The sequence below is a fragment of the Furipterus horrens genome, unplaced genomic scaffold (assembly GCF_987537825.1).
Source record: "Furipterus horrens unplaced genomic scaffold, mFurHor1.1.pri manual_scaffold_2, whole genome shotgun sequence".
Classification (NCBI taxonomy): domain Eukaryota; kingdom Metazoa; phylum Chordata; class Mammalia; order Chiroptera; family Furipteridae; genus Furipterus; species Furipterus horrens.
Genome location: NW_028327172.1, coordinates 209,160,870 through 209,185,896, shown reverse-complemented (window position 1 = coordinate 209,185,896; position 25,027 = coordinate 209,160,870). Strand labels below are relative to the sequence as shown.

The following is a 25,027-nucleotide window of genomic DNA, read 5'->3' as shown; positions in this document are numbered from 1 at the left end:
AAGATAATTTTTAAGGGCTAGCAAATTTAACACTTTTCTGTTATGGACTTTTAAGACTATATTTTAGTTATTGCAAATAACTTTTGAAATATTGTTCCAATAATTCCATAAGCCACAAAATAAGCACCCAATATGGGTCTCAATACATAGCAAGTGCTCAACATATATTTGTAAAATAAATGAATGAAGTTTAGAATGAAAATCAATGGTGTTGTAACCGTATATGAGTTGTGAAAGATTTCCCATATGCCTACTGAGCTTCTCTCAAAGGTATTGTATATCAAACACCGTGAGGGCATTATGTTGAAAGACTTATTTGGTCATCTTTTCTCCCCAATAGAATTTTAATAAAGTAACTTCTAAAGATTTTTCCTTTAAAAAAAAAATGCAGACACAATCCCATTTTAAAAACTATCACAAAATTGCAATAAAACCGTTTAGCAAAGTGTAAATCATAGTGTATTTATTCATGACCCTCCATTCTTCTCCCAGCGCCTGTCCACTCACTCTCCCACCCGTCCATCCACCCATCTACGCAGCACGTCTGTGTCCCCACCCCAGGGCATCACAGCATCTGCGACACTCACCCTCTCGCCCCTCAGACACTGACCTATACTGCAGGTCAGGTGTCTCACGCAGATGGTGGAACAGCAGTGACGGGGACCAGGAATATGTAGTGTCACTGTCGCTGTGAGAGGTGCTCCCACCCACCCAGTACCAACCAGGAAGCCTCCAACTTGCTCTCACTATTACTGAGTCCACAAAGCCCCTTCCTCCTGCGGCTGAGGCTGAGGATCCCAGCCTGTTCCTAGGTTCTCTCCTGATTCTTTTGTCAGGAAAGGACCAGATTTTTGTGCCATTACAAGGGCCAGTGGAGGGGCAACAGCTGCTGGGTGTCCTGACCTACACTTGGAGGGCCTTCTGCCTGAGACCCGTGGCACGGCCTGCCTTTCATCTTCTATAACGAGTCTCCCTTAGCTTCTGCTAACTTTAGCATTTCCAGCATGGCTACCTCCGCCCCCGGGGAGCTGCTACCCAGGAAATCTGTGGGACTCTCCTCCTTCCTGCTCCCACAGCACTTCCTCCAGCAGGACACATTGTCTAAAGAAAACTCAACCAGTAGCAGGTAGATCTTACTCACTTACGCAGGTAAAGAAATTGCTCTTCTCCATAATTCCCTTAGGGAAGCCCTGTTTGGGTTTGGAAAAGTATCTAACAGAGCCAACATGGTCTTTAATGAGCGGCATGAGGTAAGGAACAGAGAGAAGGAAGATGAGCGTAAAATGAGGAAGAAAGATGATCTACAAAATGGACAAAGGCCCCCTGGAGTGGGCTAGGCAACGCTGGAACATACAGTAATAATAATAGCGAACATTTGTATAGTCTGGGTGCCATGCACTTACTCACGGAAACCCGCTAACAGCCCAGTGAGGTGGCTACTGTTCTTATTCCCATTTTACAGTTGAGCAGCTGAGGCACAGAGCCGTGAAGCAACTTGCTCAAGGTCACACAGCTAGTGAGTGCTGGGGCTGGGCTTCTAGCCAGGACATTTCGGCTCTGGAGACCTTTTCTGCCTCTGGTAACTTTGTGTGATTGGTTTCTGATGTGGGAACTGAAGGGGAGGTGAGTTTGTGCTGGGGACCACAAGGGGCAGGCAAAGAAAGAGAACATGCAGGAGCCTAGAGGCCTCAGTCCCCCAAATCTGCAAAAATCTTCAGAATGGAAATGAGAGGTTCAGGCAATCCCATGAAACTCTTACGAAGGCCCAGAGACATGGTTTATGTTCAATGATAATAATGATAAAATTATCTACATTCACTGGGCTCATATTACATTTAATATGAGTGTATTACATTTAATATCGCATCAGATCTACATTATGCCCCTATGAGGTAGGGGCAACTGTAACTCCATTTCATAAAAAAGGAAACCGAGGCTGAGCGGGACCCGCCTCAGGCCTCATAGCTCGTTGGTGGCAGCACCAGGAGAGCCGTCCTGGCCTGGGCGCCTCCAGACCCCCGGGCCCCACGCCGCCGCCCCTGGCCACCCTGCAGACCCCACCGGGGCGTGGCTGGTCGCATACCTAGTGGCAGAGCCTGCTGGGCCCGCATCCTCTCCTGCTGCCCTGGGAGCCCTTGCCCGGCCTTTCCCTCCGAGGCCTGGGGCCCCAGCTGGTGAGCCTGGTGCTGCCCTGGGAGGCTGTGGTTGGGTTCCTTGGTCAAGGGCTCTTCCGTGGCCTGTGGGAAAACGTGGGAGGGAGGAGGCTGAAAAGTGGGCACAGAGCGGGAGGCCTGTCCCCTCTGCCAAGCTCCTCTTCCACGCCGGGGCCCGCTGAGCACTCGCCACTCCCTGGTGGAGGGCTTATCAGCCTCCTGCCCAACCTGTCTGGGATGGCAGTGACGGCCTGGCCACAGCAGCCTTTTTGCGCCACATGCACATAACCCTGGCCCACAGCTCATTGGACCAGAGTGGATCCCTCTTCCAAGTTGGACCATCACTGGGGGGTTGGTGTTAGGAGGTGGGAAGAGAGAGAACAAGGAAGAGGGAGGAACAGAGAGGCACTGACTAGAAGTCTTTAGGTTTAACACAGTCAGGAAAACAGTCCTGCCAGTACCTTGATTTTAGGACGTCTGGCCTTCAGGACTGTAGTTTAAGTGTTGTGTTAAGCCACCAAGGTTTTGGTAATTGTTACAGCAGCAATAGGAAACTGATAGTTTCCTTTCTCTCTCTCTCTCTCTCTCTCTCTCTCTCTCTCTCTCTCTCTCTCTCTCTCTCTCTCTCTCTCTCTCTCTCAGCCAAAGAGAGTTCCAGTTAATATGCAGCCCCACTTTTGAAATTCAGAGACTGAGGCTGGGAGAGATAAATTTGCTTTTCCACAGTCATACAAAAAAGATGCAGAAATCATCAACCCCTCCGCCTCTTGTTTTTGTTTTTCTTAACAGAGGAGGAACTGGGTCAGAAAAGGGACGTGGCCTGAGCTGACTGAAGACAGGTCATGGTGGAGGCGGGACAGTGACCCAGGGGCTGCAGTGTTCAGGGCCCCAGCCTGTTCCTCTCCCTCACACAACCTGCTGGGACAGTGAGGAGCAGGATTTCACCAAATGCATGAGGCTCCCCTGGGGGAGAACAAAGGCATCCTTGAGCCTGAGGCAGCTGGCTGGGCGCAGCAGCCCTGGCCTTGCCTCCCGAGGAAGTGGAAGGTAGAAGGTGACGGGTGAACCGAGTTCGAACCTCCCTGCTGGAGGGCCTGACCCTCACCACAGCTTTCCAGGCCTTTCGGAAGGTCTTTTCTGCCGAGCTGGTCTTTCTCAACTCCGGGCTGCCCTCCCCTTTTCAGCTGCTGGGCTGAGCCAGACTCCCAGCATGCATTGTGCGCCACATGGCCCAAGCCAGGGAAGAAAACTGTTCTTACGTTATTACGGTCACGTGCAGGTCGGGAAAAGTAGAAGAAACCCAATGGACCGAAGTCTGCATCCTTGCTTTGCCACTTACTAGCTGTGTGACCCTGAGGAAGTGGCTGACCCTGGGCCTCTTTCCTCGTCTGGGAAAGGGAACATGATAATAATGACCTTGGAAGATGTTTGTAGGGATTGGGATGACGGCAGAAAGGCACCCCATAAACTGCATGGCCGGGCTCAGTCAGTGGTGGACTTCATAATTAGCACCTGTACCTGGAGCTCCTGATTCTGGGCTTTCTCAGGCATGTGCAGGGCTCGCTGGTGGGAAGCCATGAGCTGGGCCTTCCCGGCCTGGTTCTGCTGCAGCGTCTCCCTCTCCTGGTCTGAGAGCCCCCGGAGCTCCCGCAGGTCCTGCCCGTGGCTGCTGGCGCACCACTCCAGGGCCTGCTGCATCTGCGCCACCTGCCGTGGGCAGCCTGCCCTCAGCCGAGCCCCGAGCCCCTCCTGGGCTGCCATCCTGAATGTCTGCTCCACCAGGCTGAGCCTCCTGCCTGTGGGAGCTCTGGGGGGGGGGGGGGGGACCTCCAGCTGGGAGAACCTGGGGACTGCCTGGCCTCCTGGGGGGCCCTGGGCTGGAGCCCCGGATGCTGGGCAGCAGCAGAGAAGGGTTAGGATACAGACCATCCAAGAGAGCTCAAGGGCACCAGAGCGCCCTCCAGAGACTCCGTGGCCTCCCTCACCTCCTTCAGGTGCTTGCTCACTTTTGCTCCTTCCTGAAGCCTCCCCAACAAGCCCATTTAGTATTATACCCCCTCCCATCCCCTTCACGCCGCTGTTTGTCCTTCCTCCGGAGCTCCTCTCATCCGCTCACATGTTACAGGTTTACTTCTGTCTTACGTCTCGTATTTACAGTCCGCACCCACCTCCTCCGCTAGAGTGGAGGAGTTTTTTCTGGTTTGCTCACGGATACACCCCAAGGCCCTGGAAGCATTCCTGGCTCACAGGGGGCGCACCGGAGCCGCACAGGTGTGGCAGGAATGAATCATCAGAACTAAGAAGCCCACCTTGCCCTGGGCCTAGAATGCCCTCTGCAGCTCGGATGGGAGCTGGGCCCTGCGTGCATTTCCAAGGCTGTCTGCAAGGACAGGGAGGGGCAGGTCTCACCAGCATGAGGGCACCCCCCCCCCCCTGACAGCTGTCCTCCTACCTGGGCTTGCAACCTGGCCTTCTGGCTCTGCCACTCCTCCCGCAGACGCTGGGCTTCGGGCGCCTTCTCCTTCAGCAGAGCGCCCAGGGGAGACTGCAGATCCCTTCCTTCCTCCAGGCGCGCCTCGATCCTTTGACAACATGGAAGCCAAACTCACAGAAGATCCTAGGCTAGAAATGGCACTACCACCCTGATAACAGGGAGCTCCCATGGCAGTTAGTGGAGTGAAAAACATCTTTGGATTAAAAACAACCCGATGTACAAAGTCTGAGTGTTATCGCCCTTAGGGCACAGTTAGGATTCAGCTGGAACCTCCCGAAGCTGTTTTAGTGGGTGCGGAATAAATGATGATCCCCTGCCACAAGGGTGATTGAGCTGGGCTTCTTATACGGATGGGGTCTTTGGAGGTTCTGGAAGAAGAGGTCTCTGTGGTCTAATTTCACAACTCTTCCTGCTTATGAAAAACCCAACAGTAATGCTTTACCTGAATCCAGTACTTTACACCTTTCAAAGCATGCTCATAACTTTTACTGCCTGTCCCCAAGTATCCACAGGGGGATAATAAATAGGCCTTTACGTCGTGGCAGGACCAGGAAGACGCAGGTTTAAAGCCGCAGTAATTTCTGCATTCTAGAACAGACGCAGACCAATGTCTTTGGAGAGACCCCCAGTCCTCAATTCTGAACTTTTGAACCAGCTGACAACTCAAATGTAATTGGCTGATGTTGTAATGTGAAGTATTTATCGTGTTTAACGATGGCAAAGGATGCCCCCGGGTGGACATCTCTGCAGAGATTGCTGAAATGTAAGCGGCGTTTTGCTTCCTCCAGCAAGGACACAGGCCAGAGGACCGGAGCTCAGGAAGTCAGGGCCCTGGCCAGCAAGGAAAGGCCATGAGAAGGGGGCACTTGCCTTGGCAGAGGTGAGAGGGCTTGGCACCAAGGGCGCAGGCTGGGGGTTAGGGAAGAGACAGTCAGCAGGACCACCGAAAGGAAGGGAAGGACTCCAGGAGCAGGACAGCAACATGATTAAGAGCATGCACGCTAGAGCCAGACTGCTCAAGTTCAAATTCAAGCTCTACTGCTCACTAGTCATGTGACCTTGGCGAGGTCTTTCAACTGTCTGGGCCTGAGTTTCCTGCTCTATGGAGCAGTTACATCTTCCCGAAGAATTGTCTCTTCACCATTATGAAATATTCCTTTTTAAATCCTGGTAATATCCTTCGTTCTGAAGTCTCCTTTGATATTATATAGCAGTCACATTAGTTTCATTACATTTAATGTGAGCATAGTATAACTTTTTCCACCCTTTTCCCTTCAAGCCTATGTTTGCTGTATTGGGGCTGCCATAACAAAATAGCTCAGGCTGGGAAGCTTAAAAAGTAGAAATTTATTTTCTCACAGTTCTGGAGTCTAGAATTCCAAGACCAAGGTGTGAAAATCAAGGAGGCCTGCAGAGAGCCACCTTCACACTGTGTCCTCACCTGGTGGTCCTTCTGTGTCATATAAGGACAGCAGTCATGTTGGGTTAGGATCACCCTAATGCCCCAGTTTAACTCAGTCACCTCTTTAAAGGCCCCCCTCTCTAAATACAGTTGAATTCTGAGGTGCTGTGGGTTACAGGGTTAAGGCCTCAACATACGAATTGGGGTGGGTGGGTGGGGGCCACAATTCAGCTCATAACAATGTCTTCATATTGAAATGTCTCTCTTGTGGATAGTCTATGGTAATCTCTTGCCTTTCTCTCCTCTCTGACGATCTCTTTTAGGTGGTGTGTTTGTTTCATTTACATTATAATTATTGAAACGGTTGGGCTCAAATCTTGTTATTTGTTTTCTATTTGCCCAGTCCTTTTTCTTATTGTTGTTCTTCTGTTCTTCCTTTTCTGCAATCTGTATCCTTAACTTACCACAATCTACTTAGAGTTAATTTTGCACCTCTTCATGTAAGATGTCAATCCCTTACAAAGCATCATTCCTTCCATCCCACCCCTGACTCTGTGCTGGTGCAGTCATATATTGTTCAACTACTGTACATGCATTATGAGCCCCATAACACAATGTCATTGTTACTACCATTATTCTTAAGCAGTCTGGTGTCCTTTAAAGAGACTAAGAGAAGAAGAAACAGTCTTTTATATTTACTTATACATCTACCATTTTTGATGCTCTTTATTTTTGTCTATAGATCTAAGCTTAAATCTGGCGTCATTTCCTTTCAGCATTTCCTTTGAGCATTTATCATGTTGCTGGTTGGTTGGTGAAAAGTTATCTTGGCTTTTAAGTACCTGGAAATATTATTCCACTCCTGTTTTTGAAGGATATTTGCAATGACCCAATTCTATCGCCCCAATTCCCTCACATCCTATAGAGCCAGTCCTGTCCTGCCAGCCATCACAAAGCAAATCACAGCTGACTCTCCTGACTTCCCCCTCCCCTGCCCATTAAAACTGATCCTGCCCCTGGCAGTGTGGCTCACTGGGTTGGAGCATCCTCCTCTAACCTGAAAAGTTATGGGTTCTCTCCCGGTCAGGGCACATGCCTAGGGTGCAGGTTTGGTCCCCTGTTGGGGTGCGTACAAGAGGCAACCTTTTGATGCTTTTCTCCATCTCTCTCTCTCTCTTCCCCTCCCTCTAAAATCAATAAGCATGTCCTTGGATGAGGATTAAGAAAAACAACAACGGATCCTGATCTGCTCTCCCCTACCTTAAGTCAACAGCCAATGGAAAAGTCACTTCCCTTTTAGCCAACATGACAAAAAGCTCAGTTTGGTCACAGTCATCCCTTATGGGGGTAACTACTGGCTATGCAACCCCACCCCCAAAGGAACCACTGCATTTTTTGTCCCACAGCCCCGGACTTCAGATCTCAGACAACTTTCTCTTCCTCCTCCCTCATGACCCAGCTCTTCAACTCCCATGTGTGACAACCTCCAGAGCCTCCATGTCCTTATTTGCTTCTATGGTTGAGGACGCGCCCTTATCAATACCACCACCATGGGAGAAAAAGACAAGGCTGTTGGAATCACCACCTGCTTTGGTCTGCCCAGCACCCTCTCCGTGGGAAAGTCTTCCCTCTTTCCATGGTGATACTGTTCAGTCCATGCAGTTTGGGTACAGCTAACTCTGCCCCCATTCCCAGCTGGCCCAGGGAAGGACACGTGATATTTGCCTGCCAGTCAGAGCACTATGTGTCCTTAACTGGAGTGATTGCCTCAGGGGTGGACATGTGACCCAAGCTGGGCTCCTTAAAGATATCTTTGAAATTGCTGCTGGTATTTTCAGGAAAAAGATTCTTTCTTTCCTTCTGGAATTGTGAGTTCTAAGCAGGACAATGGTTGTGGCTGCCGCTGGTAAGCGGTGGTACCAGGATTTAACCAGGAGGCCTGACTCCAGAGACTGTCCTTTTTAACTGGCATCCTTACCCGCCTCAGAGACCCTGACATGGAACCTGGAGGATGCTATGAAAGCCCCATTAGCTGGAGTGTTCATTCGACTTGGGGGTCCCTGACACTGCCATTGATGGGTTTACGGGCATGGACCCTGCTCCCCAGTGCTAGGGTCTGAATGTTTGTGGTTCTTCAAAATTTATATATGGAAACCTATTGTCCAATGAGATGGAGCCTTTAAGAAGTGATTAGGTCATGAAATGGAGCCCTCATGATGGGATTAGTGTTTTATAAGAAGAAACCTGAGAGAGACACCTCTCTTTCTCTCTCTCCCTGCTCCTCTCTCTCCACCATGTGAGGACACAGAGAGAAGACAGCCATCTGCAAGCCAGGAAGAGAACCTTTGCCAGGAACTGAAGAGGCCCACAACATGATCTTGGGCTTTCTAGCCTCCAGAACTGTGAGAAATAAATTTCTGTTGTTTAGGCCACCCAGTCTATGGTATTTTGTTATAGCAGCTTGAGCTGACTAAGACATGTAAAGAGCATATTCTTCTCTGCCCAGTGATAATCGTTTTGGCCATGTGACTTGCTTTGGCCAGTGGAATATGGATAGAAACAAAAGAGTATATTCTGAGTGTAGGCTTCAAGAGGCATTGAATATTTCCATCAGCCCTTTGAGCTTCTTCCCATTGACATGACAACCACATGCTCTAACCAGGGACTAACCCTTTAGCCTCTGTCCCAGAGTGAGAAGGCCTGTGGAGAGACAAACTCTACCCACAGTCTGCAGCAGGCAATAACACCTGATCCTCAGCTAGGGGCCCTGCTTATATAAGCCCAGCAGAGCTTGGCAAAGCCAAGAATCAAGGTGGTTGGCCTATGAGCTAAAAATCACTGAAATTTTGGGAATGCTTGTTATAGCAGCAAAAGATGATTAATGCAGGTGATACAGATGGGGGGATATCCCATGATGACCAAGATCCCTCATCTCCCCTAGTTAAAGAACACTTGGAAGGACAGGGAACAGAGGTTTTGGGCCAGTCCATGCCTGAATTTTGGTCAGGTTTACTAACCTTTTTGAGTTTCAGGTTCTTAGTCTATAAAATGGCCTTTCTGGGTTGCTGTGACAACCACATATGATAGTTTAGGTAAAGCCCATAGCTGTGCTGAAGACATACAAGACATGTCCGGTCCCTCTTTAAGCATGATGCAAGGGTCAGTGATAAATACTTGAGGACAGAATGAATGAACACATCTTTCCAAATCTGAGTCCTCATCTAGGAGCCCTCCGAAGTGTGCATGTCCCCCGGTACCTGTCCTCTTCATCACTGCTGGTTCCTTCTTTAGCTGCTAACTTATCTTCACACTCTTCTCCTCTGGGCAGGGTCTGAGACAGCTCATTCTGTGTCAAACACGGATCCTAAGGCAAAAACAATTGCAAGGTGAGACTAAGCACAGTTCCCTGACCCAGGCTGTGGCTTTTCAGTGCAGAGAGCTGAGGGGAAAGAGCCCCAGCATCCAGTACTGGAGCACAGCTCGCGGGCCTGGGAGATGAGGCCCCCAGTGGGTCAGCCCCCAGCTCAGTGCCTGGCTTAGGAGCTGCATCAGGTCCTCGTATCCTGCTTTCCAGGCGACTGAGCATTTCATAGGCTGATGGGAGTAAAGCATAGAGAGTGTAAGGAACTTGTCCAGGGCCCCCCATCAGTGAGTAGTAAGAATGGGACATGCAGTCAGGCACTTGGACTCTGGGGCTTGGATGCTCAACCATCCCGTGATGCACTCCGTGTAGGACCCACGGAGAGCGGTCCTTGCTGGGCTGGCTTTGTGGGCTGCTGCGGGGATCAGAGAAGAGTGCTGGCCAACAGGCACTGCTCATTATGAGCATACTCATTTTACAGGTGGCAGTCGGTGACAGCTCATTACAAAGGATCAGAACACACGGAACTTTCTGAGAGAAGTGGGGTGCGGTGGGAAGAGGATATGGAAACTGTGAGTTAACATTGAGGCTTCGAAATTTTCTGCAAATTGAATTTGCTCATGCCATTCTCCTCTTTGCACAGAGAAATGAAGGTGAGAAAGACTTTCTTAATCTGGTTTTTCTACTTGTCAAGGTAACTACTGTCCTGGAAAACAGTATAGTAAGACAGGCTAGGAACAGATTTCTTTGTTTGGTGGCTTCCATGCGCCCAGTTGCAGGGCCCAGTGAGTCAGGTTCAGTGCACTCTCAGAACTGATGTCACGGACCAGCTCACAACCCTCATGTGGACCTGAGTCCAAAAGGCCCATTTCTACCCCTTACTTTCAGGCATTTTGGGTATTCAAAGTATCTCGAAGATCTCTGATTCCTATAAAACCCAGAAGCAAATATTATAGTCTAAGCAAAACAGCTTTGGGAGATGCAGTGATAAATATATGTTCAGTATAATATAGAAAAAGTTGCACAATCAATGTGGAACCATTACCCCCAAAATCAGAATAGCATAATATAATATAAATACATAAATGATGATTAAAGTTAACTAAGTTCAGGCTTCAAAAGACGATTGGAGGTCATAAGGAAATATCAGTAAATCAAAAGCACAAAATATGTTGGCAAAAACAAAATGGTACCAGTAATGATAATACACATGAACTAGCTAAGTTCAACATGGATAGCTGTTCTGATAAAAGAAATCCTTGATTAAAACACTCTAATAGCCCTGGCTGGCGTGGCTCAGTTGGTTGGGTGTTGTCCCACAAACCAAAAGGTCACTGGGTTGATTCCTGGTCAGGGCACACGCCTGGGTTGTGGGTCTGGTCCCTGGTTGGGGCACGTACGGAAGTCAATTGATTGGTGTTTCTCTCTCGCATTGATGTTTCTCTCTCTCTCTTTTTCTCTTCCTCCCTCTCCCTCTAAATAAAAATGAATAAATAAAGTTTAACAAAAACACTAATAATGAACCTGCAGGCATCTAACAATACAGCCTGAAAACATATGGCAAGATGTTCAGAATTGTAGGAGAAAATGGGCAAATTTATAACTATAAGGGGAGATTTTAATACACTCCTCTCAGATATTGATACATCAAGGTAGACAAAATGAACAAGGATACGGGAAGATTTGGACAAGATTAATAAGCTAAAACTGAATAGCTAAAAAAAGACTGCTAATCACTGCTAACATTTAAATGTTGCTGAGTGTGTGCCAGGTCTTCATCTCTATGAGGTGGGCACCGTCGTCCCGTTTTAAAGCTGATGAACAAAGGCAAGGGAGGACATGTAACCTGCCCAAGGTCATGCAGTGAATATATCACAGAACCAGAATTCAAATACTTGTACTTCAACTACCAAACTGAGAATATGCTTTTTTCTATTATGTAGGGAACATTTAAAAAAAAAAAGAAAAATAAATAAACCTGATCCCACAGCAGGCTACAAAGCAAATCTCAACACAGTTCAAAGTGTTGACATTCTATAGGTTATATTATTTGATGACAATGCAAAAAATTAGAAACTAAGTTTAAAAAAAACCAAGATAAAGTTCAAAACTCTGAAATACAGCTAAAGAAATACACTTGGTGGAAAATTTATAGCCTTAAATATATATGTAAAAAAAATTTTAAGAAGTTACAAAAAGAATAACAGAATAAACCTGATGTAGAAGGAAAGAGATACAAAAGATAAAATTAAGGACGCAGAAAAAAATAGATCTGACCGACACATCTGAAAGCTGGCTTTTTGAAAGACACATCAAACTATTGGCAAGCCTGGCCAAGGAAAATGGGAGAAGGAACTTAAAGCAGCGTGAGTAATGGATGAAGATCTCATGTCAGTTATCATAAAGATGAAGACTTTCAAATGGGCTCCGAGCCACCGTGAAGACCGTGAAAGGGAATGTGCAGCATGTAACTGCTTAGCCGCCTTATGGACCATATTTAAAGGTGATCTGAGCAGGAGTCCAGAAACAGGAGAGGGTGAAAAACGCTAAAAAAGCTGACGATGCACCTGGATGGCTACCCTGACTCCCAGCTACAGCACACTTGTCCATTTCCATGTAGCAGCTCATGGCTGCCCGTGACTCTGTGAGGTGGCAGGAAAGACACCGCTGCCCTTGTGTGGCAGAGGGGAATCAAGGATGGGACAGTTGAACAGCTTGTCTCAGGTCACATGGCCACGGGAGGGGGGCATGGGCACTGGATGCCTGGATCGTCTGACTCCCGTCGTCATTCCATGTGACCACACTGGCCCTTGGCTGTGCCGTGTTGGCACGATCACCAGCTGCCAGAATCAGGACCTCACTGTGTGTGATCTCAAACCCTCTTAGTCACAAATGTGCTGCTGAGAAGTGTCTGCACAACACTCAATCAACCTGAGAGATGAAGGCTGTTTCCCACTCAACGGGGAGGTGAATGCAGTAATCCTGTTTCTGGTCACTTGTTTCCAGGCCCCGGGACACCAGAAACAGGGGCATCCTTCCCAAAAAGTGGGATGAACTTCACCCACCTGCCCTCCACAAGTAACTAGAGGGCCCATGTTCTTCTAAATCATCCTCCAGCTAAGGCACGTTTTTGAAGTTCTTAGTCTAATCTTTTAACTACCAGGACTCAAAACGGTACTCTCAACCTTTCTGTTCAGTTGTCAAGTCATGTATCAGCTGATGTACCAGAAAATGCTAAACTTCAGCCGCACGCAGGTACGCGAGGTGCGGAAAGGATAAAGATGAATAAAACATAGGTCTCGATTTCAACAAACTTCTGGTTTAGTAGGGGGACCAACAAGCCATGTAAACAACAAAAACATGCCCCTCCTCCCTCTGCTACACCTTGTTTACCTATTTTTTGGATCAAAGTACATCATTCAAAAGGAGCTAGGATGCCGTTTAAATATTTCACAAGTGAACTTGACCATGGAGGTCAAGAGTTGGCTGAAAGAGGGCTGTGAAGCCCATCAGCTTGCACTCTTCTCTGTTTATCTGCCTGGACTCACCCCAGTGAGCTCCTCCCAGCGCCAACCCTGCGCCACCCTGGGTGTGTCCTGAGTTATGCACCCCTAACTCACACTCTTGGGTTCCTCCTCAGGCGTTTTCTCAGGTTCAGCTCACCACTCTCTCTAGGGTTAAAGTGACGTGGGTATAAACTGTGCTCAGAAAAAGAAATAGTTCTGCTTCTCTCCAGCCGCCCACCACAAAAACCTCCTCCCTACGCCTCCCAGGCACATGGCTGGTTGTTTTCAACCTGTGTTCACATTAGGCCTTCATCTATCATCTTCCAGGCAGTTAACCTCTTCCAGATTGTTTCCATTTTAGAGGAACAACCACGCCCAGGAAATCTCCTGGAAGGGAATTTTCAAAGTCATTCCTAATCTTTCAAGAGTGCATTATGTACGTCTGAAAATAGAACACCTAATGCAATGGGGTTTTGCTGAAATCATTACAGGAGCCTTGAATAATAATTACCACAAACGACTCTCCTTTTTTTCTCGAGCAGATGCAAGCAGGGAAATCTATGACAATGTCAGCGTTCTTGCCCCCAGTTCAGGGTGACCCTGGCACCAGAAGAGTCTCCTGGAAAAAAGTTTCCCTCCATAATTACCAGTGAATAAAACTGGAAAACAGTGACTAAAACTATGATGCTAAGGGAATCAAGGACACCTGGCATGAGACACCAGGACAAAAGGTTCAGGAAAGTCCCAGCTAACTTGGGTGGGGACAGAGACATGCCCGGCTTTGGCAACCCACCCTCGACATGTTCTGAGAGTGGAGGGAAAAGCTGGCTCTCCGTTGGCATTATTATTTATATCTCTTTTGACTCACTGAAATGCTTTGGCAGAACAGCTAAGGGTCTAAACTAAAACTCCCGAGTCTTGAACAAGCTTAAATTTAGAGCGCCCAATCCAGTGAGGGTGTCACCGGGGAAGCTGGCCTTTTACACCCTGGTGTGACATCCCTGTTTCCATCCCCATATCAGCCACGGATTGTTCAGACCCCGCTAAGCCTCCTCCTTCCAGACTGATCTGCCCCTTGCCATGTCCCGTGTCATGTTGTGGCCGTTGGCTGCTCAGGCACCGCCCAGGTGACCCTGGGGACTTCTGCAAGACTTTGTACCTCCAGGGCCTAGGCAGAGCTTTGCCTCCCTGGGTTGGCATGTATAAATACTTGACTTGCTAACAATATGGAACTAAATTACAGACATTCTCTGATTGGCTAAGCTCAGAAAGTTCTGTAAGTCAGTGTTGGCAAGGCTGTGGGGAACAGCACAATGTGAGGCAGTGTGGCATGTCTATCAAGGTTAAAATGCACGTTCCACCCCTGAAAGTAACAGAAGATAATATGGAGTGTCAGCTGCAGTTGAAAAAGAAAAAAAGTGCACATGCATCAGACCCAGCAAATTCTACAATGGAGAGAATGAGCACCCATTGAGCATTTGCAAGTGCTAGGTGCTGTTCCCAGTTCTGCACACATATGAATTCATTTGGTCCTCAGAAAACCCTTGGAGGCAGGCGGTGTCATCATCCCCACCTTACAGATGAGGCCGCTCAACAAGGAGACTTCATGTCATTTGTCCAAGAGTCTCCCGCCAGCAAGAACCCCGACGTCTAGTTCGGAATGAGCTCGCTTAGCTACTATTGTTCACTGTGCCCCTCTACCGTTCTGTATTGTCTATTATCACTGAAGTGTTATCTATAACAGAGAAAAACTAGGAAAAACCTAACCATCGTCCAAAGGGAAGGCTAAATATATTACGGTTTTTCTGTTCAATGTAACACCAGACGGTTGTTCTTTAAAAAAAAAAAAAAAAAAAAAGTTGATATGGAAGTGCACTGATGTGTTACAAACTCTAAGCAATAAAAATTTAAGTCAGAAAAAGCAGAGAGCAGGGGAGTACACTATCATCTGTGGGAAAAAATGCCTGCTTCTACAGGGTATGGCTCTGCACGGAGAATTAAAAATAAAGAAGAAATAAAAACAAAACCAAACAAAACAAGCAGCTAGGAAACTAGGGTGAGGGGGCATGCCTGTCACCGCACACCTGGTATACCGTTTCAATTCTGTACCATGTACATAGATTACGTATTTGAAGAGAAAGTTTAATTTAAAAAAACTATTCCAGCAAAGCGCCTATTAGTTGCCTGATAGAATACACCGTACCAGATGATTAATTCTATTACTGAATGTTCACGTCATTTGAGAGCTATTCGTTTGTGCGCATTTCTTCCCTGTAACATCTAGCTCAGAGGCTGGCACATCCTAGGACTCCACAGCGACAGGGGAAGGAAGGAATAACACGCATGTTAAGTTGAATCAAAGGGAACTGATACTCACTGAGGTTCCCCTACGCAGCCCAGGGCCTGTACTACTCTCTAGAAACTGAGCTCAGGGAGAGACGAGCTGGTCAGAAGCAGAGAACAGGTTGTTCCTCAGAGTCTCCCAAAGAAACCAGCCCTGCCGACACCTTGATTTTGGACTTCCGGCCTCCCAAACTGTGAGACAATACATTTCTGTGGTTTCAGCGCCCTGCTGTGTGGCAGTTCATCAGGACAAACCTGGGAAGATCATACAGCCCACTGGAGCCAAAGAGAGAGACACACAGGAGCCAGGGTCTGCCCTGGAGAAGCGTCCCTAAAAGGGTAGCGTGCAGGGGGCTGGAGTGGCAGTAACTGGCACCAGGGATGTGAGGGAGGCTGCAAGGGGCGTAACTGTGACCTCGTGTTTTCCGATGAGCAGAACCAAAGGCCCCTCTGGAGCGGAAGGCCCCTTTATCTGCCAGGCAAGCTGCTTCCAGACAGGGAGAGAAGGTGCATCTGACAAGTCTTGTTCTTTTTCAAACCACGTGGATGATTACTTAGAACTCTATTTTGTCCGTGGCTTTTGAAGAAAGATTTTGTAGTGATTTTTTCCCCCCAGGTATTTTGGGAGCTCTGAGGGTGAAAATAAAGCACCCATTAATGCCAGTGTGTGTCACTGGGGATGCCGAAGTGTCGAAACAGAGAAATTTACTTAACTAAAGCAGAAAGAGCCTGAGCTTACCTGGGTCTCTGAAATGCTGTGGTGCGGGTTTTTCAGTTCCTGGGATTGTTCCTCGCCTCTTTGGGGACATACCTTGTTCTGTTGGATGAATCCTTCCAGCCTTAAAACCTAGAACAGAAGAATGGAAATGCTTGGTGATGAAACCAAGTCCTGTCTCCTGGATGGCCCTTCATCTGGGAGTTCCTTCTCCTGGATCAGTCAGTTTTGGGGACACTACCTCATTAGACAAATTCCAGACATGCCTCCAGAGGGGCCATTTCTAATAAGTCAGCTGCAGAGTCTTACCAGAAGAAGATGAGCCTGGCTGGTTCACAGGAGTCCATGCTTCCCTTTCAATTACTTACACATGTGTGTCTGCACTAGAGCTGCAGGGTGGTTTTCAGTGGCTTTCACCCAATTGCACACATTTCTTTTTTTAAAAGTTAATTGGTAAAGAAAAGAAACAATCTTTAGTAATTATAGAGATAATAGGAGAGAGGAGGAGCTAGATGGTGCTATTAACTTGTAATGCCTTAATTATGGTAATTATTATTCACCAACTAATTGTCAAGTGTCAAACAGACTGGCTTCCCTGCTCTAGAACAAGAAGAACAAGGCCAGTAGCCATAAAGGAAACTCAGACACTGCTCACAGATCTTCACAGAAAACCTAATACTCTTCAGGAACTGTGCTAGGTATGAGGAGGGGATGGGAAGGGAGTGAGTGAGAGCGAAATGATAAGATAATGAAATATTGTTCCTGCCTTCAAGGAGGTGTCATCTCATGGAAAAGACAGATACATGTTTATCATCACAGCAACATTCAACAGAAATACGTACAAAATACTAGTACCATTGATGGTGTGTTTGCTCTGTGCCGGGCAGGACTTAAGCATTTTACAGTATTAATGCTTCTAATATTCACATCTTCTATGAAGTAGGTACCATTGTGTACTATGCAGAGAATTTACAACAGTAAACTCTGCCAAGGGGAGTCCGGGGCAGCCTCGGGGGCACTGTAGGAGCCCATGAGTGGCAAGGGTGAGAAAGGGCATTCCAAGCAGCAAGAATAGCAGGTGTAGTGCAGGACGGTGGGAGGGATGTATGTAAGGATTGAAGGAAGGTTCCGGGTCAGGGGCCTAGTATGGAGGAATAGACAGGAGTGGGCAGAGTCCTAGGGAGTAGCGGTGGTGGGTTGGGTTGGGTCCAGGTTGTGAAAAGCATGAGAATTAAAGCTTTTAGGGAAAGAGGAGTGGGGCCTTGAGCAGATCTGGTTTTCAGAACACAAGTTCTGGAACTAGCTGACCAAGGGAGAACATGGAAGCTGGGAGACATAGGATGGGCTCTTGCGAGACTCCAGAGACCACCACCGAAGAACAGCAAGGCCACAAGAATGTGTTCTTGGCTTTACTTAATGAATGTTTGGGGAAGAAACATTTAAAGATTATGAAGCTACTTATATTGCATCTCACTAAGGTTTATGAAATATTTAAATGAGACCTGTGAGATTTTACAAATGGGTTAAAAAATAAGAGTCTCAGCAAGTCATTCTGAAGGTCTTGACCAACGCACTGGTGTAAAGAGAGGGGAAGAACTCAGGGGTGGTGCTTCCATTTCTGGCTTTGGTAAGTGGGTGTCGGATAAGGACAACATGAAGGCGGTAGAAGAAATGGAGGGTGAAGCGCAGGCCTGAGACATTCTGTCCACGGTCCGTCTCCGGGTCAGGCCCAGCTGTCTGTAAACACTCAGGTTCTGAATGATGCTCAGGCATCGAAGAGGCAGTGTTAGCAAGGCGCTCAGCAGCGGGGTCTTTAGAGCCCCATTCATTACCTGGGTTGAAACCCAGATCCACTGCTTGTTACCTGTGCGACTTTGAGGAAGCGGTTTATCTTCTCTACCCCCCGTTTCCTCAGGTGTAAACCAGAGGTTCTGAGCGGACAGTGGCTGTGAGGACTAGAAATTAATGTGTGTAAACTGCTGAGACGGCATCGTAACTAGAGTAAGTGCTTAACAAAGGTTCACCGTTGTTGTTTTTAATGAGAGGGGCTCTTAGGGGCATTCAGAGAAATAGTCAGGTGACGGTCCCGTGTCAGAAGCAGAGCTGGGCTGGTACCAAATACAAACATGAAGCCTCTCTAAGCTCTGAAGAGCGGGGTGGTCCAGATCTCCTATGAAGACTGGCAGCATAGGTCAACAGGGAGGGAGGGAGGGAGGGAGGGAGGGAAGGGGGGCGGAGAGCAACGGGCCTCTTTGCTGAGCGGCCCACCTTGGGCTGTGATGGAACAGAAACCGCTACAGCAGAGACTTTCCATCAAGATGTCACCTCAAGAGCCCCTGACCCATCAAGTGTCAGGCGTGGCATGCTCATCTTTTTGTTTGTTAAAGAAGAAGCCAACTTGTGAGACAGACAAAAGCTAGAGAAAAGTATCGGTAGGCTGTGTACTCACAGCCCTGGCTGTAGAGACAACACACCACAAACGTACCGGCAGCCACTGCGCTTCTCCTGACCCAGCAGCCTTCTCCCTTCTAGAAATACCCACTGGTTCCAACTTGGTTGTACTGTGCTCATGCCTGTCTCTGAATGGAACTCCATTGCATGTATTCCTAAACATCATTGCTGTTTTGCACACAGCTCTGTGTTTTTCAAAGTTCCCCCAGGCGACTGTGATGCCTGGCCTGGGCTCAGGCACCGATTCCGTGGGCGCCTGTGGGGTGAGAGGCATAGGGCCCATCTGGAAGGTGACAGGGAGGGCAGGGGAAGCAAGGAAACCTTTCTGGTTTCATCTAATCAGGCTCAGGAGTGAACCCTATTTCCGCCCCGTTCTCCCTAGGAACATGGACAACAGCTCTTTTAAACTTTGACCTTGGTCTCTCGGGGGTCTGGACAGGTGGGCGCATGAAGTAAACTCTGTTGTTCATCTGGTCTACATCCAGGGCCTACCCCTTTCTCCCTTGTCTGCCTCCAGTGTGGCGGCCTGACAGCTAAAGACTGGCTTTCCCACAGCACAGGTGTCAGCCAGCACAGGGGAGTCAGCTGGGCTTGCGCAGACGCCTCTGACAACCGATGACATGGGCAGGCCTGGACTTCGCTGCCCTGCCCTGTTCCCTGGTTTACACTTGGACCTGACAGCCGGATCGGCGATAGGCATTCGGAATCTGAGCCGGCTTCTTCACTCGAGGCAGTAGGCACAGTGCCTGAGACCCGCGATACTTTCAGGGGCCATGAACATGTTCCGATTTATTTTAAAATCAGAAGAAAAAAATACAGCCTGGCTCATTTCATCTTTATATGGATTCAGTCATAATATATAATATTTGGTTAGTTTGTTTTTTTTGCTAAAGGAAAGAGGCCTCAATGCCAAGGTGTCTACTGCCCGCAGAACTGATAACAAAGCCCGGGGGAAGGAGAGAGCAGGAGAACCCAGATTTACCAGGCCTGCTATCATGTGGCCACAGAATCAATACCAGCAGCCTCCTGCCGGGTCCTCTCACGCGAGACAGTAAGTGCCCACGGCCCCTGCCACCCCCCGTAAGCCTCTGTACGTCAGGCGCTCTGCTATGGTCAGCTCAATTTATGCGTCCTGAGGCAGCTCTTTTGTCCCACTGAAGTCCTTTAGTTTTACCCAAGGATACAGGAGGTTATAAGGTTGGGGCAGTTTCCTGAGAGTCCTGGCATCTTGGTTCACCAGAAACTCCTCGGGCCCTGAGCAGTGCCTCCCAAGCACGACACTGGCTTGGCACTTACCTCGAGCAGAGAATTCTGCAGCTTCACGTTTAGGGCCGCTTTCTCTTCTTCTAGCTGCTTTATTTCATTTTCTGATTTCTTCTTCGCTTCCTCCAACTGTGCTTCTACTTCCTAAATGATAATTAGGAGAGTCAGCCACACAAGGCACAAAAACATGGACAGGGCACACCCTGCCTTATTCCCAAAGAGGTTCATGGAGGCCTATGAGAGTCACCAAATACTGAAAGGGAACGTAAATTAAAGACAAGAGAAGGTCAAAGGAAGTGTTAAGTCCATACCATAAAATCTGATACATATAGGGGAGGGCAGGGTAGACCCCTGGCTTTATGGTTTGTAGCATCAGATAAGAAAAGAGAATGCTTGTTACTGACACAATTTGCTTTGTCCCACACGTCAGAAAGCCAACTACATTCTCAGACTCAGGGAAGCATTAAAGGCAGAATGAAATACACATATAAAATAATATGATGGCACACAGTGATAAATTAAAGTTGCGTGTTATATTCATAAATCCTAGAGCAATCACTAGCACATTCTCCTCAAAAAAAAAAAAAAAAAAAAAAAAGAAAGCTAATAAGTCATTAGTGGAGATAAGAAAGAAAATACCAAAAATATTAAATAAAAAATAAATAAACAGAAAAAGAGGTAAAAACAAAAGAGAACAGAAGTGGCCAATGAAAAAACAGCAAGGTGATAGACAATGATAATTACATTAAATGTAAATGGTCGAAATGACCTCCAAAGGTCAAAGATTGTCAAAATGAATGGAAGAGTTAAGACGCAGGTATACCATAAAAGCACTTTGACTAGAAAGACACAGGCAGATTAAAAGTAAAGAAATGGATTAAAACAGACTGTAAAATACTAACCATAAAAACAATGGAATGTTTATGTTTTTATCAAAGTAGACCTCAAGACAGGAATTTTCATAAATGATTAAAAGGCCAATTCATTAAAAACACATAATAACCCTAAATGTATATAATCTAATGAATAAGTCTGAATCTATATAAAGGAAAGTCACAGAGAAATATAAAATTCGACAATTTAAATTTGAGCTTTCAGTACTCCTTTCTCAATAATCAAAAAATTAATGAGGAAATAAAAGACTTGAACAACACTATCAACCAACACAACCTAAGCATCATGTATAGAACATTCCACTGAATAGCAGCAGAGCCACATTCTTTTCAAGTGCACAAGGGCCATCTATCAAGATAGACCATATGGGGGCCATAAAACAAGATGAATAATTGAAAAGGAATGAAATAATAGAATCCATTCTTTGACCACAAGGGAACTGAATTAGAAATCAATAGCAAAGTGATACCTGAAAAGGTCCCAACATTAAGCAACATATTTCTAAATAACCGAAAGTAATTTTAGAGTTGATAGAAATAAAAAGGTAGAAAACCTTTGAGAAAATCATTCACATTTAGAATTATTATTTTAAGCAGAAAGCAGAGGCCTAGTATAGTTTGGGGTGACTGTCTTTAAGGTTTGACAGTGACTCTGTTTCTCCAGACACAGCGCTTCTTCCACGCTGACTCGAGTCTGATGTTGTTTGTTCCTGCAATGATATTGTAAGGTCCTTGAAGGCATGCATGATTTCTGTATCCCTGTGTTGCTCAAAACACCAAGTGCACATTCAATAAATGGTAAATAAACAGTGAACAAACAGAGGCAGGTGAGGCTCTGAAGGCTGCTCCCCAAGGCCCAGGGCAATGTGTATGTTACACCACATAGACAGAGGACAGATCTTAGTGGCTTGGGAGTCAGGAAGGCCCGATTCACATCTAACTCCATCATCTCGTAGCTGTGTGTCACTCAACTTAATCCCCTGGCTGCTCATCCGTGAAATAGGATAACCCCTGCCTACAGGGCTGAGATAAGGATTGGATCATGGAGTGCAGAGTTTTCATTCCTTTTGGCTTCCCAGCATCTGATCCTCCTCCAGGTGTCTGGGAAATGCTCCATGTGGTACATCAGAGTCCTCCTTCCACCACAGAACCTGGAAATACCAGACCTAGCTTCCCAGACTCCCTTGCAACTAAGCCTGACACGTGCCTGAGGCTCCATCACTCAGACATGCCCATCCCAGACTTTGAATCAGAAGCCATGGAGATGTACATGTGGGAGGCATGCAGATCTGACAACTTCAGTTTCCAGGGCAGCAGGACAGGTCATTCCAGAGCAGCACTCACCAATGGAAACCTGTGATGATGGAAATGTTCTAAAACATACTTTAGCTAATATGGAGAAATCGCTCAGTGCCACACTATCCAATATGGTCACCTCTAGCAACACATGGCTATTGAGCACTTGAAATATGGCGAGTTCCACCAAGACACCGAATCTTAAATTGTACTTAATTGTGATTAATTTAAATGTAAATAAGCACACATGTCTTGGAGCCACCATATGAGACAGTGTAGTTCTCTAGGCCATGTCCCGGGTCCGGTATTGGTGGTGTCAGCAGTGGAAATTGTAGCTCTGGGCTCGGAAGTGGCAGCACAAGGTCTCAGAGTGTCCTCATCAGTCTTGTGGTAGACTTGGGACATTCCTGGCTGGGTAGCTGCACAGTTCCCTGGTCTTCCAGAAAAATATACATTATTACCCGTTATTAAATTCCTTTTCTGCCTGGCCTGCCCAGGGTGTGTGTGTGATGCTTGCCACCCAGAATCCTGAGTGATACAGACAAGATGTGGAACGCAGCAGTGTTAGCGCAGCCCAGAAGGGACTCCACGAATTCCCCCATGCTCTCCCTGGGAATTGGTGTAAACAAGCGCTTAATGTAGGGTGTGACTCTGTTCTGCCTGTCAAGATGACGTGGTAATAGCATCTAGTTCCATGGACAGGAAAGACAGGCCTCCTGGGTCAACTCCAACCCCTCCCCTGCAGTGTCTTCTTCAGGCTAAAGACGCATTCAGGATACACAATGCACCTACAGCAAAGGACTCAAGGAAAGAGCGGCGCTCTTAACGCCAGAGGGGAAAGTGCTGTCTGTCTTTAGTCCAGGACCCGAGTTTACGGTGGTCCCTCACTTATCGTGGGTATTACGTTCTAGAGCCCCTGCGATAGGTGAAAATTCGCGAAGTAGGAACTTTACATTTATTTTAGAATTTACCGTACAGTACCGCCAAATCCCGCGATATAGCAAAAAATCCGCAAGAAATAATTAAATATAATATTTTTAAAAATCCTGTGATACAGTGAGGTTGCGGTAAGTGAACCGTGAAATAGGGAGGGACTGCTGTATATAATTTATATCCTCAGTATATTGAAGTTACCAAAATGTAAAAAACAAACCACAGAGCCCCAACCCCAAACCCAGGAGGAAACACAGTGTATTTCTATGTGATTCATTTCCCAGCGGACTCATGCCCCTTGCTTAAAGCTGAAGTGGGATTTCTACACTGAGTCAGGCTTGGCTGATAGGTTACCAGGGCAACCTGCATCTCGGGGAGAGCTACCCTCCCTCCCACGGACTGTGGCTCAGGATGGAAAGGTTGTTTAGCTGGAGTCTGGGAACTGGATTTGTGCAACCAGCTATGGGGAGAAAAATGCTTCCGATACAGCTGCTTCCTACTCAGCGCAGGGGTGGGAAACCAGGGGCTCCGGGGTCAGGCTGTCAGGGTTTAATGCTACCCCCACCACTCGCTGTCTGTATCAGTTGACACAGAACCTTTTCTAAAGACTTTATTTTTAGAGAGTGGAAGGGAGGGAAGAAGAGAGGAAAGGAAACATCAATGTGCGAGAGGTACATCGATCAGGTGCCTCTCACACTCCCCCAGCTGGGTACCTGGCTTGCAACCCAAACATGTGCCCTGACCAGGGATCGAACAGATGACCTTTCAGCTTGCAGGCCAGCGCCCAATCCACTGAGCCACACCAGCCAGGGCAAAACAGAACCTTTTTAAGCCTCAGTTTTCTCACCTCTAAAATGGGAATATGAATACCCATTTTGTAATATTGCTGGAGGATTAAATGTGTTCGTAAGAATAAAGTGCTTTATAAGTATAAAGTACACTGGGTACTAAAAAATATTATCAGACATGATGTCATGCAATGCATATGGTAACTAATCAGAGCCACTGTTTATCAGAACTTTTACTACATGCCATGCACTGAGCTAAGAGTTTATATATAACACTGGATTCAATCCACAGAAGAAGTCTTCAAAGTATGTACCCTTATTTCACACCCAGGTTTCAGAGAGGTTAAGTGGCCGGTCATGGTCACGCAGCTGGTGGGAGAGTCAGGACTGGTCTGGGTCTTTCATGAGTTCATTTATTTACCCAACACATGTGTATTGAGTACCTACTACTCTTAATTATCACACAACAGTGCATTCCTAAGTGACCTATGATTATCTTTCAGGGAAAATTCAAAGCTGAGGATGCGGGCCCTTAGGCTGTAAAGAAGCTTTCCCCCCTTATTTGCAGTCCTGCTTTCTGTGGTTTCAGTCACCCACAGTCAACCGCAGTCCAAATACATTGCATGAAAAATTTCAGAGATGAACAACTCATGTTTTAAATTGAGTATCATTTTGAGTAGTGTAATGAAACCCCCACCATCCCATTCCGTGCTGCTGGGGCGTGAACCATCACTTTGTCCAGCATCTCTACACTGTATAGGCCATGCCCACCCCCTCCGCCCCCTTTAGCCGCTGAAAAACCGTCTGGGATGTGAGATCCACTGTCATGGCATCAGTGCTCTTGTTCAGGTAACACTTATTTTACTTAATCGTGACCCCAAAGCCATTCACCTAACTTCTATTATAGTGCATTGTTATAACTGTTCTATTTTTTAATAGTTATTGTTGTTAATCCCTTACCATGATGATTTATAAATTAAATTTTATCACAGGTCTGTATGCACAGGAAAAAACATAGTGTATACAGGGCTTGGTACTCCCCATGCTCTGAGGCGCCCACAGGGGAGGGGGTCTCGGAATGTACCCCTCATAAATAGGGGGGCGGGGATGACTGTAATTCAAACAGCACCTATAGTCAGGATAATATTTTCACTTCACTGTTTTCCTAAAACATTCACATATGTCATTTGCTTTCCCCAGCAAACAGGACAGATGAGGCTTTGTATTCCTGCTTAGCAGAAAGCATCCTCCCCCTCCTTTGGTGGGAGGCTGGAGCAGTACCCAGAGGCTGAAAATCTTCCCCTTCATTGCCAGGCAACTGTCTAATTACCTGCATCTCCGCAGTGTTTATAAAGCCCCAGGCGCTAGCACAGGCTTTGTTTTTCTCAATGGATCCTCCTGGCAGCTACTCTATGAGGTGCTATTATCA

At 47.0% G+C, this 25,027-nt stretch overlaps 1 protein-coding gene across 2 annotated transcripts in view; it reads right to left on the bottom strand.

Annotated features, from left to right (window-relative positions):
- The window catches only part of FAM184B (family with sequence similarity 184 member B), a 71,557-nt gene that overhangs the window by 10,798 nt on the left and 35,732 nt on the right, over nucleotides 1-25,027 (bottom strand). Inside the window, exons 6-11 of one of the 2 annotated variants that reach the window (XM_090267039.1) lie at nucleotides 19,722-19,832; nucleotides 15,999-16,106; nucleotides 9,307-9,413; nucleotides 4,606-4,735; nucleotides 3,672-3,860; nucleotides 2,084-2,237 (exon numbers count right to left, since the gene is read on the bottom strand). In XM_090267039.1, the coding sequence (XP_090123165.1) occupies nucleotides 2,084-2,237; nucleotides 3,672-3,860; nucleotides 4,606-4,735; nucleotides 9,307-9,413; nucleotides 15,999-16,106; nucleotides 19,722-19,832 (799 nt within the window). The remainder of the gene's footprint in view (nucleotides 1-2,083; nucleotides 2,238-3,671; nucleotides 3,861-4,605; nucleotides 4,736-9,306; nucleotides 9,414-15,998; nucleotides 16,107-19,721; nucleotides 19,833-25,027) is intronic. The other variant, XM_090267040.1, reaches the window with a different exon arrangement.